The sequence below is a fragment of the Erpetoichthys calabaricus genome, chromosome 1 (assembly GCF_900747795.2).
Source record: "Erpetoichthys calabaricus chromosome 1, fErpCal1.3, whole genome shotgun sequence".
NCBI classification, from domain to species: domain Eukaryota; kingdom Metazoa; phylum Chordata; class Cladistia; order Polypteriformes; family Polypteridae; genus Erpetoichthys; species Erpetoichthys calabaricus.
The window spans coordinates 356637747-356657334 of record NC_041394.2 but is presented as its reverse complement, the minus strand read 5'-3'; the positions used below and the strand labels follow the sequence as shown (position 1 = coordinate 356657334).

General features: G+C 39.0%; 2 protein-coding genes across 5 annotated transcripts in view; both read right to left on the bottom strand.

Moving 5' to 3' along the window:
- LOC114642351 (zinc finger protein OZF-like) overlaps positions 1-19588 on the bottom strand; it is a 449463-nt gene that overhangs the window by 84477 nt on the left and 345398 nt on the right. The window lies entirely within an intron of this gene.
- LOC114665322 (zinc finger protein ZFP2-like) overlaps positions 16563-19588 on the bottom strand; it is a 439810-nt gene continuing 436784 nt past the window's right edge. For all 4 annotated transcript variants that reach the window (XM_051925314.1, XM_051925311.1, XM_051925317.1 and 1 more), the window contains one exon: positions 16563-17958. In XM_051925314.1, the coding sequence (XP_051781274.1) occupies positions 17159-17958 (800 nt within the window). In that variant the 3' untranslated portion in view covers positions 16563-17158. The remainder of the gene's footprint in view (positions 17959-19588) is intronic.

Genomic DNA, 19588 nt, shown 5'->3' with positions numbered 1-19588 from the left:
CGGAGCACTTACCCTCTGTCTCTCGGTGATGGAAAACTTTCTAACCTCGTTGAAACTCCTGCCTCACTCCACAAGTCTTTCTCTCGCGAGGCTGTCTCTAAGATGTGAGGAGGCAGCGTGGCTTCAGTAGCCGTCGCCCTGGATGACGTCAGCCGTACGCGACCATAGCTACACGTGACAGTTTGCTAAACAGTTGAGGGAGAAATTAAAATGTCGACTATGAGCCAGGAAACTTAACAGCTGTTCTATCAAAACACGCCATCTGTCGAGGCGGTCACTCTAGGATTACTATACATGCTCACAACCTTTTCATTACGAATACTTAGGGATGGGCGGAAGGTCAAAAGACTTGAGATTTATGCCTATGCGTGGAGCTTTCAACTGTATCACAGCGCGCAAATCTCTGATCGCGAGTTCACAGCATGGAAGCACAAATCAATTAATAAAGGAGCCGCAGCGAATCCCCCGAGTCACGTTAATGCACCGATAACTGTTGAAACTGAACTGGCGACGGTCGTCTAGTCGTTAGATGAAAATATCGCAAATGTTAAAGCGAAACTTATAAAAATGGTCAGATTAAATTTTTAACTACTGTAGCAAACGGCATTTGCAAAACTAAATAATTCGAGAAAATGCATTAATACATAATACATATATACAAGTATATGGCAAGCCAAATTATCATTCAGAGATATCTTTAAAACATTTAAAGATAACTTGAAAACATTTAAAGATATCTCTAAATCTTTTAAATATATCTTTAAATGCAATTAAGATATCTGTAAATCCTTTAAAGATATTCTTATGAAATGCTATTAAAGATATCTTTAAAGGATTTACAGATATCTTCAAAACAATTACAGATATCTTTAAATCAATTACAGATATCTCCAAATGTCAAGGTTGTTACTGATATCTTTAAATGAGCACTTTGTATTTAAAGATATCTTTAAATGATTTACAGATATCATTAAATGAGCTCTTGCATATTTACAGATATCTTTAAAAGATTTGCAGATATCTTTAAAAAGTGCTTGCAGACTTATAGATATCTTTAAATGAATTACAGATATCTTTGAATCACTTCCTCCTTATTTAAATATATGTTTACATCACTTCCTGCTCAACAACATATCTGGGTCATATTTATTTTCTAGCAACCAGTAATCATGGCAGAAACATCAGGCTCACGTTCTGTTCTCAGGGAAGTTAAAAATATCCTTAGAACCTTTCAGCAAAATGCCGAAGAAGGCTCTTTGGAAATTAACAATTCTAATTTGAGGTTGCTTCAAATGACAAAAACACAGTTTGACAGAATTTCAGTACAAATACCAGAGTACATTCGTATAGAAATAGCACGTTCTTTAGAGGATTTGTTGAGTTTCTTTGAAAATATGGAAGATTCCGAGAGAATTCAGTCAAGCAGTAGTACTTTTACAACTCAACGCAGACGAGAAGGTATGTTATCTTAAAATAAATGAATGGAATGTGTATACTACATAAGTCCTATATATAGAAGAACAAAAGCTAATTTAATATTTTGTTCTAAGTATCCCTCTAGAGAAAATAAAATAAAATAATGCAAACTCAGGATATTTAGCAATTCTTAATTTCTAGTCAAGGAGGTGGTGAAAGAAGTGGAAATAATTTTGATTCAAAGGAAGATGTATATGTGTAAATAGCTTAGGTTTGAATGACTAATTACCTAAGGTAATAGCCTACTTCATCTTTAAAAACATTTAAAATCACTATTTGGGATGTGACAGTCAGTCTACCTCACTCTTCCTTATATGGTTTTATATTTAATCTCAAAATTATATGTAAGCTTTTAGTAATATGTACTGTACATCCGTTTCACATTAAACTTTAAATATGTCAGTTACAATTTGTGAGTTTAAACAGTCAAAACTGGACCACAAAATGGAGGTATTTTATCTTCTACAGTATGTTCATTTTAAAAAGAGATGAATATTATAATACCTATGGTTGTGAGGTTTGTGCATTGCTACAATAGCAAGTTTAGCAGAGAGAGGGTTACGTTCATTGAACATAGCAGCCCTTTTATCTTATGCACCTTCACCAAACACAATTGTTAATGTACTCATACAACATGAAGTTGTAAAGGACAAACGTCTCTCACTCTGACCACACTAAAGGAACTACTTGAGGGATGTTTGAAAATGAGCTTACAATGCTTCATTGTTTCATGAGTTACTTATGATATAATGAATGGCCATAATACTGTACACTTTAAATTGAACTAAACAGGCTAAGAATAAGTTAATTCCTTTATATTCTATGCTAGGAACAGTCACCATTTGGTTAAATGCATGTAATGTGCAGTATGATTGAATTACTTATAATTACTTACAAATATGCAACTTGGTAAATGATATATTTGCTGTAGGCCATACATTTTTTCAATTATCTTACTTCTTACAATTCTTTATAACAATCATGCTGTTTTGCTTTGTAATGTACAGTATGGTGTTCCAAGCTATCCAACTATGTACAACTGCAATACAAAAATGTTTGTAGTTTTTACTATGTTTTATTTTTTCTTATAATACTGTTAGTGTATTTTTAAGAAAATATGCAATATAAAATAATTCATAGAATACAGTGGTGTGAAAAACTATTTGCCCCCTTCCTGATTTCTTATTCTTTTGCATGTTTGTCACACAAAATATTTCTGATCATCACACACATTTAACCATTAGTCAAATATAACACAAGTAAACACAAAATGCAGTTTGTAAATGGTGGTTTTTATTATTTAGGGAGAAAAAAAAATCCAAACCTACATGGCCCTGTGTGAAAAAGTAATTGCCCCCTGAACCTAATAACTGGTTGGGCCACCCTTAGCAGCAATAACTGCAATCAAGCGTTTGCGATAACTTGCAATGAGTCTTTTACAGCGCTCTGGAGGAATTTTGGCCCACTCATCTTTGCAAAATTGTTGTAATTCAGCTTTATTTGAGGGTTTTCTAGCATGAACCGCCTTTTTAAGGTCATGCCATAGCATCTCAATTGGATTCAGGTCAGGACTTTGACTAGGCCACTCCAAAGTCTTAATTTTGTTTTTCTTCAGCCATTCAGAGGTGGATTTGCTGGTGTGTTTTGGGTCATTGTCCTGTTGCAGCACCCAAGATCGCTTCAGCTTGAGTTGACGAACAGATGGCCAGACATTCTCCTTCAGGATTTTTTGGTAGACAGTAGAATTCATGGTTCCATCTATCACAGCAAGCCTTCCAGGTCCTGAAGCAGCAAAACAACCCCAGACCATCACACTACCACCACCATATTTTACTGTTGGTATGATGTTCTTTTTCTGAAATGCTGTGTTCCTTTTACGTCAGATGTAACGGGACATTTGCCTTCCAAAAAGTTCAACTTTTGTCTCATCAGTCCACAAGGTATTTTCCCAAAAGTCTTGGCAATCATTGAGATGTTTCTTAGCAAAATTGAGACGAGCCCTAATGTTCTTTTTGCTTAACAGTGGTTTGCGTCTTGGAAATCTGCCATGCAGGCCGTTTTTGCCCAGTCTCTTTCTTATGGTGGAGTCGTGAACACTGACCTTAATTGAGGCAAGTGAGGCCTGCAGTTCTTTAGACGTTGTCCTGGGGTCTTTTGTGACCTCTCGGATGAGTCGTCTCTGCGCTCTTGGGGTAATTTTGGTCGGCCGGCCACTCCTGGGAAGGTTCACCACTGCTCCATGTTTTTGCCATTTGTGGATAATGGCTCTCACTGTGGTTCGCTGGAGTCCCAAAGCTTTAGAAATGGCTTTATAACCTTTACCAGACTGATAGATCTCAATTACTTCTGTTCTCATTTGTTCCTGAATTTCTTTGGATCTTGGCATGATGTCTAGCTTTTGAGGTGCTTTTGGTCTACTTCTCTGTGTCAGGCAGCTCCTATTTAAGTGATTTCTTGATTGAAACAGGTGTGGTAGTAATCAGGCCTGGGGGTGGCTACAGAAATTGAACTCAGGTGTGATACACCACAGTTAGGTTATTTTTTAACAAGGGGGCAATTACTTTTTCACACAGGGCCATGTAGGTTTGGATTTTTTTTCTCCCTAAATAATAAAAACCATCATTTAAAAACTGCATTTTGTGTTTACTTGTGTTATATTTGATTAATGGTTAAATGTGTTTGATGATCAGAAACATTTTGTGTGACAAACATGCAAAAGAATAAGAAATCAGGAAGGGGGCAAATAGTTTTTCACACCACTGTACATACTTATTCAAATAATATAACACACAGGTGGCCATGGTTTACCAAAGATATTGATTACTAGAGAACAACTTCAAAATTACATTTTACGAGGATATACTGGACAGAAGATTGCTGAGCACTTAGGTTGTTTTGTGTCATACTGTATATCTACAAGGGACTTAAAGAAGAAGGACTGACCCCACGCAGTAATTCAGTGGCATTACTGACAATGAGCCTGATGATGAAGTAAAACTGCTCCATTCTCAATATCCAAATTCTGGGACAGAGGTAAGGTTTTTTTGGCTTCCAGATAGCTGAATTATTTTTATTTGCATATTTTATATGTAGTAACAATGTGGAGTCTACAAGTTTTCCCCATGTTTGTGTTGTCTCTGCAGACATAGTTTTTTTCTCACAATGCAAAGGCCAATGAAATTACATTAATCTTATTTAGTACATTATGGGTGAATGAATGTGTTTAGTTAGCTCTACTCTTTCATGGGCTTGGCTTCAGTTTCTCTTCCTTTCTTTAACCTCCAGTAGTTCTACCCCAGTGACCTCTGCTTCTCTGCAATCACTTAAGTTTGTTTGATGTGGTATTTTTATGCAGAACTTTAAAACGTTAGAAGAAGCCTTTCATTAATTAATCCTGTGGTTACACACACACACACACACATCAACATATCAGTGTACTTTAGCTTACTAAAACATTCCTGCTGTATGAATTCCTAACAGATGATCAGTGGATATCTTAGAGCAAAGGGATTCATTGTACAAAGAAAAAGAATACGCAGCTCTTTAATGAGAATTGACCCAATGAGTACTGCAGGAAGATGGGCCGAGGTAACCCAAAGAAGATCCCCAAACAGTCTCTGGCACATGGACAGCCACATGAAGTTGATACGGTAATTTATTCTTGTACATTTTTGTCCTGCTGTATAGTATATTAGGTAGGTCTTACACTTTTAGTTACCTGCATTATTTATTACTGAATTTGATCTGAGCAAGGTAAGCCAGTTTATTGTAACCTCATTAATTTGAGAAAAGTAATAGAATGTTTATTCAACATAAAGATCAGTATTTTCTGATCAAAAAATATTTAGGATATATAATTTATGTTCTGGTTTCCTTTAATTTTTTTTTTTTTTTTTTGTAGATGGGGATTTACTGTTCATGGATGCATTGATGGATTCTTGCGTCTTATTCCATATTTACATTGTGCATTGGATAACAAATCATTCACAGTTTTAGAAGTTTTTTGCAAGGCTGTTGTGAAGTATGGCTTACCATCTTGAGTAAGATCAGATCATGGAGGAGAAAATCCTCAAGTAGCATTGCTCATGAATATCTTGAGAGGACTGCAGCGTGGTAGCCATACTACTGGACAATCAGTACGTAACCAAAGAATTGAAGGGCTTTGGAAAGACGTATTCTCACAGGTCATTGAACCATTTTACAAGGAGTTCTATGAAATGGAGGATCTTCTTATTCTGAATCCAGACAATACTGTACACATAGCATGTCTTCATTTAGTGTACTGTAATGAAATTAACAAATGACGTGAACTATTTAGAAATGGTTGGAATATGCACAGAATTAGAACAGAAGGAAACCGAACACCAGAACAGATTTGGTCAGATGGGCTTCTCATCACAAATTCTGCTCCATCACATGCTACTATTGAAGAGCTTTTATTAGAAAACTTACAAAGACTTGGGGGGCCAGCTTTAATTTCTTTTGATGTGATTGAGGAAGAAGAGTCATCCAACACATTAAATGGAACTAATCAGCAGATGGAAATGCTTTCTGATGAATTTCAGCATGGAGAAGGATTACAGGACAACTATTCTCGATGTGTCCGTTGTGTTGTTGAGCTTTTACAATCTAATGCAGACAGCACTACATCATCATCTTAACACCATTTTGGAAAAAGATTAAGAGAGTTGTCAAACATGATTTCATTTTCAGTTTTAGTATTAATGGAAGAACCCTAAAGATACAATTTTATGTTACATTTTTTAAAATAATTTTCTATGTTTTGTATTGTGCTGGCAGTAAATATAATAGGTTTACAATTATGCTTAGTAAACAGTCTCTTTCTTTGACTGCATCTTTAATAAATGTATGTCTTATATTTCCTGATGCTGTAAAATACTGCCTTAAAATACACATGCACAAGCAGACATTAAAAAAAAAAATCAACTTTACTTCCAGTTTCTAAATTGCAAAAGAATTAAGAAAACATCTGATGTTTAGGTACAGTGGACAGCAGGGCAGAATGGAGTGTCAGAGTCATAGGAAAGATAAAATCAAGGAAAGGTAAATGTTAAAAATAAAAAAAAACATTCAGCAAACACTTTAAATAGACAAAAGAAATTTGAGTTAAAACAGTAGATAATGTAACAGAAGGGATTGGAAAATTTAAACTATGAACTGTGCAAAAGAAAATGTTAGTTTAGATTAGTTATTAGTCATATTAAATACTAGACAGAGAGCAAAAAAATTTAATTTGACCATAATAAATTTAACATTAACCTACTAAAATGTCAGAAAACAAACTTACAATTCAAGGTACTGTATGTGTTTTAACATCTAATGGTAAATAGTAAAAAAGAACGATATCCAATAGCACTCACTGTACCACAGTAGAAGAGCCAAGAACTAAAGGTGATCCACAGGTCGCCAGGGTATCAGCGAGTATGAGACGTTGTTCCTGATAGCCAGAAGCTTGGCCAGCAGTGTCCAGGCCTGCTCCTAAAACAGAACTGGTCTTATTGATTAACTCATCCAGTCTGTTGACAACTGTTGTTTTAAAAGAGCACACTTGGTACCTTAAATTCATGCAACATATGTAGATAGATAGATAGATAGATAGATAGATAGATAGATAGATAGATAGATAGATAGATAGATAGATAGATAGATAGATAGATAGATAGATAGATACTTTATTAATCCCAATGGGAAATTCACATTCTTCAGCAGCAGCATAAAGATACAATAAATAATATTAAATTAAAGAATGATAATAATACAGGTAAAAAAACAGACAATAACTATGTATAATGTTAAATATTAACGTTTACCCCCCCGGGTGGAATTAAAGAGTCGCATAGTTTGGGGGAGGAACGATCTCCTCAATCTGTCTGTGGAGCAGGACAGTGACAATATTCTACTCCTGCCAAATGACCTCAGCAACCTTTGGAAACACAGTTAGCCAATTTTGTATATTGGTTCAGTGACTGCAGCCCAATACAGATTTTGTCCAGTTTTTGTCACACACACACACACACACACACACACAATGTGTGTAACAAACAAACATGAAAAACTGGACATTTGTATTTGAGATTATTACAATAATGTGCCTGTGATTTTCAAAACCCTTTAATCTTTCTGAAATCTAAGTATCTATTATGTATGTTTCTTTCAACACTGCAGTTTGCAGAAACAGGCACCTGGAACTCAGTTACTATATTTAATAAAAATAAAACAAATGACAACATTGTCATTGTAAATGCTTCATCCGAATACAAAACAGACCTCATTTCCCGTCTAAATTCCTGCACAGATGTGTAAGTTACAGGAATTTCTATCATATTGCTGCATGTATGTGCAGTAGGTCTATGCTGTGTGCCACTTAGTCTATTGAAAGATACCTTAATCCCATCATATTGCAACAGTGGGGAACCAGTTACAAACTGAAGAAATGTACACATGTCATCGAGGTCCAGTGACTTGATAAAGTCACGTAGGTAATAACAGACTACATCTTCTTCAGGTCTTAAGTCAGGTTCGCATGTAGTAAGTAAGGCAGTGTAAAACACGATCGACAGTGGGCATCTCCTTCCAGTACAAATAAGAAATGAGGTCTGTGTCGAGCTGTGACCAAAATATTGTCATGTGTACTTCTGGTATTGATTGCCGAATTAATGTATTCAAATACATTGGCTTAATAATAAGTTCATTTTGTGCAACTAAAAGCAGCTGACTTTTAAAATTGGATGTAGAAGGAAGAGTATACATGCCATGAACTGAAAAAAAATGAAGCAGGTCCTGTTTTTCAGGTCCACTGACTGCAGTAAAATCTTTCAAAGCTTTCCACAGTAGGCTACGCTCTGCTGTTGTTACGTGCAACAAAAAATCATCTAACAGTATTCCACTGTCTATAGTGGAGGTATGAAACACAATGGAAAGCAAGGCTGACCTGCAGAACCGAGGTGGGATACAATGGATGAGCTGACACATATGTGACCGTACTTTACCAACAACAGAAGATATGCCAGGAGCTTCAGAGAACTGGTTTATAGGAAGACAAGGAACCCCTTTAAACCATTCAGTAAAAGCCTTATTCCAAAAGGTCCTTTGTTAAGCCTCCAAAGTCATCACCCTCCTCATCCATAAACTTTACACGTAAACGTTTGTTCAGAATGTCAGTTTTACTATTAGATTGCTTGAACATCCTCTAAGATTTTTTCTCTTCTTATGCTGATACAAATTTCATCTTCAACAAGCAATTCCAATTCAGAAAAACCTTCAACACGTTAAAAAAAAAAATAAAAAGTGCATCTCAAAAAAATCTGTTTATTTATTGCCTCATATTTGAAGACTGGCTAGATAAAGTTCTGAGTTGCATAACAATGTCACAGTATCATCAGATCAGGAGGAAGTGGTGAGGTGACAGAACATGGCATAGCATAAATATCTGTCAAGGTTTGTAATTAGAACTCTGAAACTTACTCAAAACTCATTCTTAGAGGTCATTTGTTGAGGCTGAACTGAAGCCAAAATAATATATCTAGTAATATGCTGAAACTTTTGTTACTTTAAAAGTATTATTATAAAAAGAAGAAGTCAACTAAAGTTTTTTGTGAGGGCAACAGATTCAGTTTCTTTTATCACTCAGGAGCTAAAAAATTGTGAGTGAATGGTAATATTACCTCATTTAAGATCCAGCTCCTTTTCCTCAGAATGTGACTGGTGTATTTGGATCTTACAAAAAAAAATAAATAAATAAACTGAAAATGCAGACAACACAAGAAGCATAGTATTAATTATTTTTAATAACCACAGCTCTGATGGAAAACTGACCTCCAAACTGTACTCTACTGCCCATCATAATTTCGTTGTTTTTGTAGATTTACTACACAATGAGTTAAAAGAATGTATAACTCTCCTTAAAAAAAATTAATATACTAAAAAAAATCACATCATTTAATAAATAGAGGTTTTCCTTCTCTTTTATAAAAGACTGTGCAGCATGCCTAAATGTGTCTTTTCGTTTCTGATCGCTATACGGCACTTCCAACTTGGGACAATTCGCTATAAACAGTTTCAGCCAATCAGCGCCTTCTAAACATGCAGAATGACAGTGTGGACCTTTATTGTAGCGGCGCAGCATCTTCGTACAGTCAGTCATTGTCCTGTTAGACTGTTTACTGTTTAGTGCTGCTTGAGGTAGCGTTTATAGTACAACAGGTAGCCTACGTAGTTCTTAAATTGGTATTGAAATGCACACACAAGTCTCCTAAATTATTTAATGAAATGCCCACATTTACAGTGTCCGTTTTAGGAAGTCGTAGTTTTTACTTGTTCCCGTTATTAGGAATTATAATTTCTCAGTGTCACATATTATACGTTACTACTCGCGAGTCCCGTATTATTGAGATTCTGTTTTATATTCTGTATAAGCAAACTTTTTAAAAGGACCGTTAATGGACCCGACTATAGCAGACTTGTCATCTTCTTAAAATGACTTTATTGATTTGATATTGACAATTAATCATAAGATCAGAAACCAAGGAGGATATGAGTTTGCATGGACTGTGCTGTTTCTTTTTTTTCGTGACATCGCGTCAGTAGAGAGTGCGTCAAATTAACAATGCATTCTGTCCTAAATGACAGCGCACACGCTTTTTGATATTTCCTAAAGGCCAATGTGTCTCAATTTGCTCATTAATATATTTTGACAGTGTATTTTAGTGAGAATGATTATAAACATGATAACAAACCCACGTTCATTTCCCATGTAGATATGTAACGTTTGGGGAGAACAAATAAAAAGTAACAACACATATAATAGTTATGTTGCATTGTTTATGATTAACAAAATTCATAGTTTATCTGAAATGTTCTACTTATACAGTCGATTTATTCCACTTCTGAAGGTGTACATTGTCGTCTGCCACCCCCCAGTGTAAGGTATGCCAGTGCAACTGAAGGGTGACAGACGAGCTCACGTAATGGGTGACAAGGCACATCCTCACCATGATGCCGAGGCTCTTGTCATGAATATTCCCATCTTGTGCTTTTTCTCGTTCCTGCCAGTTTACTATTATTATTGGACACGTATGTAGAGGGAATGTGTGTCTTATTTTATGTCTATGAAAGGAAGGACGGAAAAGCCTTGAATGAAACTGAGTGTTGATACTTTGGGTGACACGACAGGTGAGGAGCAGGGAACGTTAAATGTAACAGTGACTGCGGGGGACTGTGGAACTGGAAGATGGTTTAAGAATACAGAAACGACAAAAGCTTAGTCTTTCAATAATTCTGTTTACATCAATGATTTATCTGTTGTGCTGCAGTTCGGAAGATTACTTATTTACCCCCCAACGCAGCCTTTGATAAGATGCATTCAGAAGGAAAGCATGTTGCTGACAAAGTCAGGTGCTTTTTTGAAAGTTTGGCTCCAGATGTGCTTATCCAGCTGCTCCTTCTTGTCAGTACTTGAGTGATCTTTATGTTCACCTCTGGATGAATTCGCAAAGTTTCTTTACAACTTTTTGTCTCATTAACGCAGAAATCCCGAGGCTTTCTTTAAATTGCAGAAGACACTGTTGATGGCGCTGATTCTGTTTTAAAGACAGTTGTGATTAGTTATGCAGCACACGTTTTTACTCACATTGCTTTTTGGAAATCAATAATAGAAATCAGCTACAGATCTGGGAATCACTGAATATTAAAAACGTTTAATTAGAGTGTCTTGCGCATATACTGGTGTAATGACCACGTCGGCTTTACTGAAGCGTTTCTTAGCCTCTCTGATATGATCGACATGGGGTAGATTCTGGATTGTTATAATACGTGCTACCTTATGCAAAATATGCTCATCAATTTGTTGCAGATTCTAGGTGGGCACGATTCCACACCAAGGAAAAAGGTGCCCGATGTAAATCGTTCATAATGTCTCCAAAATATATTTGTTAACTTACAGACAAGTACTACATAACTATCCATCCATCCATTTTCCAACCCGCTGAATCCGAACACAGGGTCACGGGGGTCTGCTGGAGCCAATCCCAGCCAACACAGGGCACAAGGCAGGAAACAATCCTGGGCAGGGTGCCAACCCACCGCAGGACACACACAAACACACCCACACACCAAGCACACACTAGGGCCAATTTAGAATCGCCAATCCACCTAACCTGCATGTCTTTGGACTGTGGGAGGAAACCGGAGCGCCCGGAGGAAACCCACCCAGACACGGGGAGAACATGCAAACTCCACGCAGGAGGACCCGGGAATCGAACCCAGGTCCCCAGATCTCCCAACTGCGAGGCAGCAGCGCTACCCACTGCGCCACTAGTGAGGACCAAATCGACTGCTGACTGCGCAGATATCAATGACGTCATTACGCAAGCGTGACTGAAAATCACGTGACGGGCGCATTTGAAACATCCAGTGCTCCGTAAGCTCGACGCAGTGTTTAAACCTCAGTATCGAACGGCCCATCACCTTCTCCCGCACTTGCAGTCTTAATTTATCGCTGTTTTAATTTCGTTGTGTCGGGGTGCTGTGTCATTAAAACCTTACAATGTAGTTTTTAAAAGGGTGACAGAAAGAACATTTTCTCCTTACTGAAGTACGGAAGATGAAGTCCATGTCCGCCCTCGCCGTTTCTGTTTGTCCTGAGGGATTCGCCCTAATCATGCAGTTTAAATTTATTTATTTTTATTTTATTGGTGACTTTTTCCAAATACAATTGTTGCATTTCTTTTGTATTTTTTCTTCTTAATTTAAGCCCAGCCAGGTGAAGTGACTTGCTCAGGGTCACCCGTGTCAGGATCAGCATTTGAACCCACAGCCTCAGGTTTTGAAGCTGCGAGCCTTAACCACTACACCACATTACCTTCTTAGATGTCCAGGAGAAGTGATGTCAACCTCGGTGTCTTAAACCTGACCTAAGGAAATGGACAGAAGCGTCATCGGCTTGTGGGGGTCACCTCTGAGGGGCTGTTCATTATGGATGATCTTTCCTGACCGTGTGGCACTTTGGAATTTGTGCATGGGACCCCAGCCATTACTGTATGAGAAACTCTTAAACGAGAACATCTTTTTTGCTACTTGTGACCCCTTTTGACATTTTGTGATTGTGTAGGCTGCTCCAGAGTGGGGTCTCCAGATGGACAGATGGAGACGTTAAGTTTCTCCACAGTTTAGAATTTCTGCTGGTCTTGTCCTTCCCTGCTGCTCCTCTTTGACCAGCAGGACATCATGGTGTCAGGCTGACTGTCGTGTAATGGTCAGGCCTTGTGCTTTTAGACCAATCAGAGCTCGGCATGACTTCTGTTCTTCAACCTTCCACCATCTCCACCAGTGTTCTTTTCACCAAGTGAAACTAAAGCCAAACTTGTTCAAATTATAATTTAGTGGACCGGAACTGAAATAAAAGTTAAATAAACTGTGAAGAGTAGAAGTAGAGAATAAGGAGAATGAGACTGCTGTTGTCAGGCTGATGTTCACCACACTTGTCTTTGTGTATGACACACATGTAATAGTATGATGGGATATGTGTGTTAAGAAGGTCCATCACAGACATGAAAGGTGCTATATAACAGATCACTGTGAGCACAAGGTGGATAAATAAGTGAAGATTTTACTCCAGTAAGGTCCAAGCTGGAGACATCACAAAGCAAAGCAGCTGTAGGACTTCATTGTTCTTGGCCGTGGTGCATTGTGGATACTCCATCCATCATCCAGCCCGCTATATCGTAACAAAGGGTCACAGGGTTCTGCTGGAGCCAATCCCAGCCAGCACAGGGCGCAAGGCAGGAAACAAACCCCGGGCAGTGCACCAGCCCAATGCAGGGCACACACACACCAAGCACACACCAGGGACAATTTAGGATCGCCAATGCACCTAACCTGCATGTCTTTGGACTGTGGGAGGAAACCCACGTAGACACGGGGAGAACATGCAAACTCCACGCAGGGAGGCCACGGGAAGCAAACCCAGATCTCCTTACTGTGAGGCAGCAGCGCTACCACTGTGCCACCATGCTGCCCATTGTGGATGCTCTCCATTTAGAAAGCCATATGTCATGACCACTTTGGAGTTTAGGTGGGCTACGTTTCTCACAAATTGATGAAGTGTGTTTTATTGAGGAGTTCTGGGGTGGTAGGTGTGTGAGATGTGACTACTTACGGGTGGCACCAGACTTTCTACACCTGCTCTGGAGCTTTAAAGGTCCATCTGAGAAGACACAGGATGAGCTGGAAATCAAGGATTAGACTGGATGGGAGCTCAGCTGGTGGAGATGGAGAGGGGGCTGTGTGTGGGTAAGTGGGCCAGCAGCCCCATGGCTAACTAGAGCTACTGCTGTGAAGAAGAGTTAAGTGTTTGGGATTCTACCTCCTTGGGGTCTCTGTCTCCCCTTTCTCATATTTAGCCTTTATTTGTAATCAAAACCTCCTCTTTTTTGCTACTTGTGTCCCCTTTTGATATTACATGGGTGTGTGAACTGCTCCACAGTGTGGTCTCTGGGTGGGATGGATGGCATAAGAGACACTGAGCTCCTCTCTAGCTCTGAATTTAATGGGACGTAGTGCTGTGAGGCCAAACTGCCCGTAATGTTCAGGCCTTATGCCCTTTAATCAGTTCTGGCTCAGCCTGACTTATGTTCTTGAACCTTCTACCATCTCAGTGTTCCACCAGTGTTTTTTTGCAAACCAAAATGAAAACTTAAAAGTAGTTCACCAGAAGTAAAATAAAAGTGAAAAGATTTCCAAAGAGTAGAACGAAAGAATAGCAAGGATGAAGATCGTGTTGTCATTCTGATGTTCACCACACAGTGTGAAGTCGCCAAGTTAATTCATTATAACCCGACGGCCATAGTGTTTGCTTTGACAAGAACATCAGTCTGTGTGTGTGTGTGTGTGTGTGTGTGTGTGTGTGTGTGTGTGTCCGAGTCAATAACCATCTGCTCTTACACTGAGCTTCCTCACATCCCCTGTCACCTTGTCATCTGACAAATGTGGCAGTGCCAATCTAAACGTTAAGCTAATGATGTGCCCGCCTGCTGCCCGTGCCCACCATGAACTGCCTGAATTGAACCTGCAGCTGCTCAGTTTAGAATCGCAGGACACTCGGGTGATAAATGAGATGGACATCAACTCGTCACATTTACTGTGCCACACGTACTCAAGTGAGGAGCTGTAAAGGACAATTGTGGCTCTCAGTGTAACTTTTGGTTCTTTAAGTTTGATTTGTAAACATAAAAATGTCTCCCAGTTGTCACCCTCATTCCTGTTATGTTTGAATTTATTTTTTTTTTTAACTTTCCCAATTATCTTTTACTGTGAGCCTTCACATTTTCATTTATGTCATTCTGTCACCATTACAGATAAATTGTCCAATTTATAATGAAGTTTTTGATGTCCTCTCTATTAGTGTTGAGGTGCAGACTGAGCTTCCACAGCACAACGGTAGTTCAGCATGGGAGGCTCATCAGGTGACGTTTGAGATGGTGACACAACTAAAGCAATGGTCCTGGGAGAGTCGGCACTCCATCTGGTCCTGGCAGTTAATGGACAGGCTGTGCGGCAGCTTTGTGAGATCTCGGCTCAGTTGTGAACTGAGGAAGAAGAGCTGATGAAGATACTGCAGTGGTGATGTGGTGGACTTCAGTTTTGAAAGAATGACCTGCCTGCCTCAAACACACAAGTGAAGAGAAGGAAAGGACTGACATTATGTGACAGAATGGTGACTCCATTAAAATGGAGCAGTCTGAGATAACTGGGGTCCAGTAGTCAAAGAAAGGAAAGCAAGAAATGACACTTCTCAGGTCACACAGAGCAGAGGACGACATCACGTCCCTAAGGGAAGGAGCTGGGAGACACGCTGAGCTCCTGTGTAACAGCGGGAACCTCAGGCCTCTGATGTCACCACTTTATGAAGAGGAGCGGTGAACTTCACAACGATGATTACTTGGAGTGGCTACCCCTATGGTATGAAGGACAGAGTCTTACTGCAGAAAGGTGAGTGGGCTGCTGTGCTCCTCCGTAATCCATAAGTTGGCACATCATCAACATCTTCATGGTCTCCAATAAGACCAGAACCAGATGTGAAACACATAACAGTGTGTTATGTTCACACACAACCTGCATGAAGCAGAAGACCACAAACAAGCTGTGGTACCAGGGCCTGACATGAACGAGAGTGTCTTGTGCCCAGAGATACCCCTACATGAAGTGGAGGGCAGCAAACCACAGAGTGTGGTACCTGAGGAACATCAGATTGAGTCACAGGAACAGAAGACATTTACCAAATGAGAACAGATAATTAAATCCATCAAGGTCGCTGCTTTAGCTAATAGCTAAGATAATAAAAAGCTTCTGTCTGTCTGTCTGTCTGCGAGTGTGTGGTCCCACTGAGCAATCTGACTGGTCAGTTTGGCTTTGGTGGCTCACTGTTATAGGAGATGGACCGGATACTTTAGGGGTGCAAAGTTCAATTCCTGACTGTGACCCTTTTTTTGAACTTTTTTTTTTTTTTAATATATTTTTACAAAAAAAAAAAAAAAATGTTAAAGCATTTCAACAAAAATTATGTTGGGCCACTAAAACTAATAGGGTGCAAGCCGAGTTGCCTTTAAAGAGGGGAAGCATTTGCAAGGATAGAAATGAAGTTTTTACAGCGGGTAGTGACGGCCGTAGCGGAAAACCTTTTTTTTTTTTTTGTCTGTTATCATATTCAGTTATATTTCTTTTTGTGTGACTGCTGTAAGTAGGATGAGTTCATTCAAGTATGCAGCCCCTCAAGGTCACTCCGGACTTGAAGTATCAGGTATCTCTCTGTGTAACTTAATACAGGATGTCCATATATGGCCTTATTTATATTAGATGAACACGTCATCAGCTGTATGCTAAACATGCCTCGGTATATTCATACACTCCCGTTGTGAGGGACCGCTAGACGTTACTGGGCTGATCGAACCCCAGCTGGACTAACTCTTCAGATAGAAAGAGCAGCAGCCACACCAGAGAGTAGTGTGAACACCAATACGGACTCTGGAGAAAAGATAATAGAAATACAGAAATCAAATCAAATGGCCTTTTATTGTCAATTCACTATATGTTCAGAACATACCGGAGAATCAAAATACGGTTTCTCTCTCAACTTCGTAGTACAATAAAATATAAAAAAGCATAGAAGTATAACATAAGATAAATAACATTAGAACTTGTATAGTAGACCGGTGTACAATGTGCAATAGTCATTAGTGCAAAAGCCACTTACAGTAAATTAATAAGCAGGGTTGCCTAAAATGAGTCTGCAACTTTTTGTCAAATGCATTCTGTATAACCAACTAGCAAAGCAATTTCAATTTTCTTTCCACACCTGACTGAATTATTTCAGATTTTTCTTTTTGTTATTTACAGTCTCTTTGGACTTTGCCTTTTTAGCATGAATTTTCATGTGTCCCTGAAGAGGAGTTTTCTGTATGAATGTTTTTCGACACTTAGAGCAACGGTATGGCTTTTCTCCTGTGTGAGTTCTTACATGTCACTGAAGACTGCAGGGTTGTATGAGTCGCTTGCCACATTCAGAGCAACAACATGGCCGTAATCCAGAATGAATTCTGTTGTGTCTATGAAGGCTGCTGTTATCGGTGAAGAACTTGTCACAATCAGGAAACAACTATGGCCTCTATCAAATGTGTGTTCTTATATGTTTATGAAAACTGCTTCTTTGTGAGAATTTCTTACCACATTCAGAACAGGCATAAGGATGGTCTTTATTGTGGACTCCTGCATGACGCAGAAGATTGCTTGTGCTGGAAAATCTTTTGCCACATTCAGGACAGCCATAGGGCTTCTCACCAGTGTGACCTCTTAAATGCCTCAGATGACTACTGCTATCTGAAAATCGTTTGCCACATTCAAAACAGGAAAATGGCTGTTCTCCTGTGTGCACTCTCATGTGTGTCTGAAGATTGCCTGATTGTGAGAACCATTTGCCACATTCAGAACAGGAAAATGGCTGTTCTCCTGTGTGCACTCTCATGTGTATCTGAAGATGGCTTGATTGTGAGAACCGTTTGCCACATTCAGAACAGGAAAATGGCCGTTCTCCTGTGTGCAGTCTCATGTGTTCCTGAAGATGGATTGATTGTAAGAACAGTTTGCCACATTCAGAACAACAATATGGTTTCTCTCCAGTGTGAATTCTTTTGTGTTTGAAAAGACTGCTCCTGTCAAAGAAATGTTTACCACATGTTGGACAACAACATAAACCCTGTCCTTCGTGACCAATCATATGTGTCTGAAGGTGGCTCACTTGTGAGAATCGTTTGCCACGTTTAGACAAATATGGTTTCTCTACAATAGGAGTTGTGATATGGCTGTGTTTTGAAAAGTTCTTAACACATTCAGAACGGTGGTATGGCTCCTTCCCTGTATTATCTTCTCTGCGTTTCTTAGGCATGTGACTATCTGAGAATTGTTTCCCACCTTCAGGACAGTGATACAGTTTCTTACTCCCATGAATCCCTCCATTATCCTTAGAATTCAATTTGTATTTAAATGTTCTCACACACTGTTGGCGGATTGGATTTAGATTGTACACTCCTTGAGATTTGATGGAATCGATCCTTGTTAGCTTCACAATGGGCTGAAATCTAGGGTGCTGAAAGGCCGTTACCAAGTTCTTTGTTGCAGATGCAAGTTTCTTCCTATTCTTATCAGGTTGCTTAATTTGTGTACAACCCTGAAGAGAGGACAAGTTGTCATTCTCTTGAAAATCTACAGAAATAAAAATAAGAGTTAAAGTTTTAAATGACCAATATTTAAAATAAAATAGCACTACAAGAGATTATTCAGTGTTTAACAGTATATGTCTTTTGCAACTCACTTTACAAAAGCATGCTAATGGAGTTAACACTTCAACAATCCCAACGTTTGCAGACTGAATTAACAAACACATGAAGCTATATTAGGATGCAGTTACCATGGACCAGGAACAAGCCATGAGCAACTATCAGTAATGGCTTGGTGATGGCTTGAAAAAGAAAGAGCAACTGGGGCAGCAAGGGTGGCCAACATGACATGCAGACCTTTTAGAGAAGACCCCATATAGAAATGTCAAGGATGATAAAGCCAGTACATCTACATGCACAGTGATACTGACATTGCCAAGGACTCATTACATCAGTTATGGTCCCTATGACCACTCCACCTTGTTTGGATAACTGTGCTAATTCAGGAGCTAATTTATTGGAATAAGTGTGAACTCCCGCCCTGGGCAATCAAAATTATTAGACAGTAAGCCACATCATATATTTACATCTTTCAGCTGCTCCCTTTAGGAGTTGCCACAGCAGATCATCATCTTCCATATCTTTCTGTCCTCTGCATCTTGTTCTATTACCCCCATCACCTGCATGTCCTCTCTCAGCACATTCATAAACCTAATCTTAGTCCTTCCTCTTCTCTTCTTGCCAATCAGCTCTATCCTTAGCATCCTTCTCACAATATACCCCTCATCTCTCCTCTGCACATGTCCAAACCAGCGCAATCTCGCCTCTCTGACTTTGTCTCCCAACCGTCCAACTTGAGCTGACCCTCTAATGTCCTCATTTCTAATCCTGTCCATCCTCGTCACACCCAATGCAAATCTTAACATCTTTAACTCTGCTACCTCCAGCTCTGTCTGTATACAAACCTGACAGGTTCCCCAGTTAATGTCAGAGATTCAAGCCTCTCGAACTTAAAAATATTGATGCTAAATTTCTGCCTTCTTGTTTTTCCTCCAAAACTTAACCTTTTTTAAAAATCACATTTCTGCTATCTTAACACAGTCCTTTGTCATAAATTGGGTCTTTCATCTTGCTAAACACAAAAAGGCCATTTTGCTGCAGGTTATCAATAGAACAGAGTTTGAAGTAGGGTATGTTTATTTGTTTAAAACGCTATATACTTGCCCCTTTCCTTTAACAAAAACAAGGTAGGGTTGTCCCTTTGATGTTCAGCAAAAAAGAAGCATTTGAAGAACTATTCAGAATATTTTCTTATGCATTACGATATTGGAAGACCTCTCACATTTAATGACTCATTTGTACTGATTGCTGATTGGAGGCAGGCA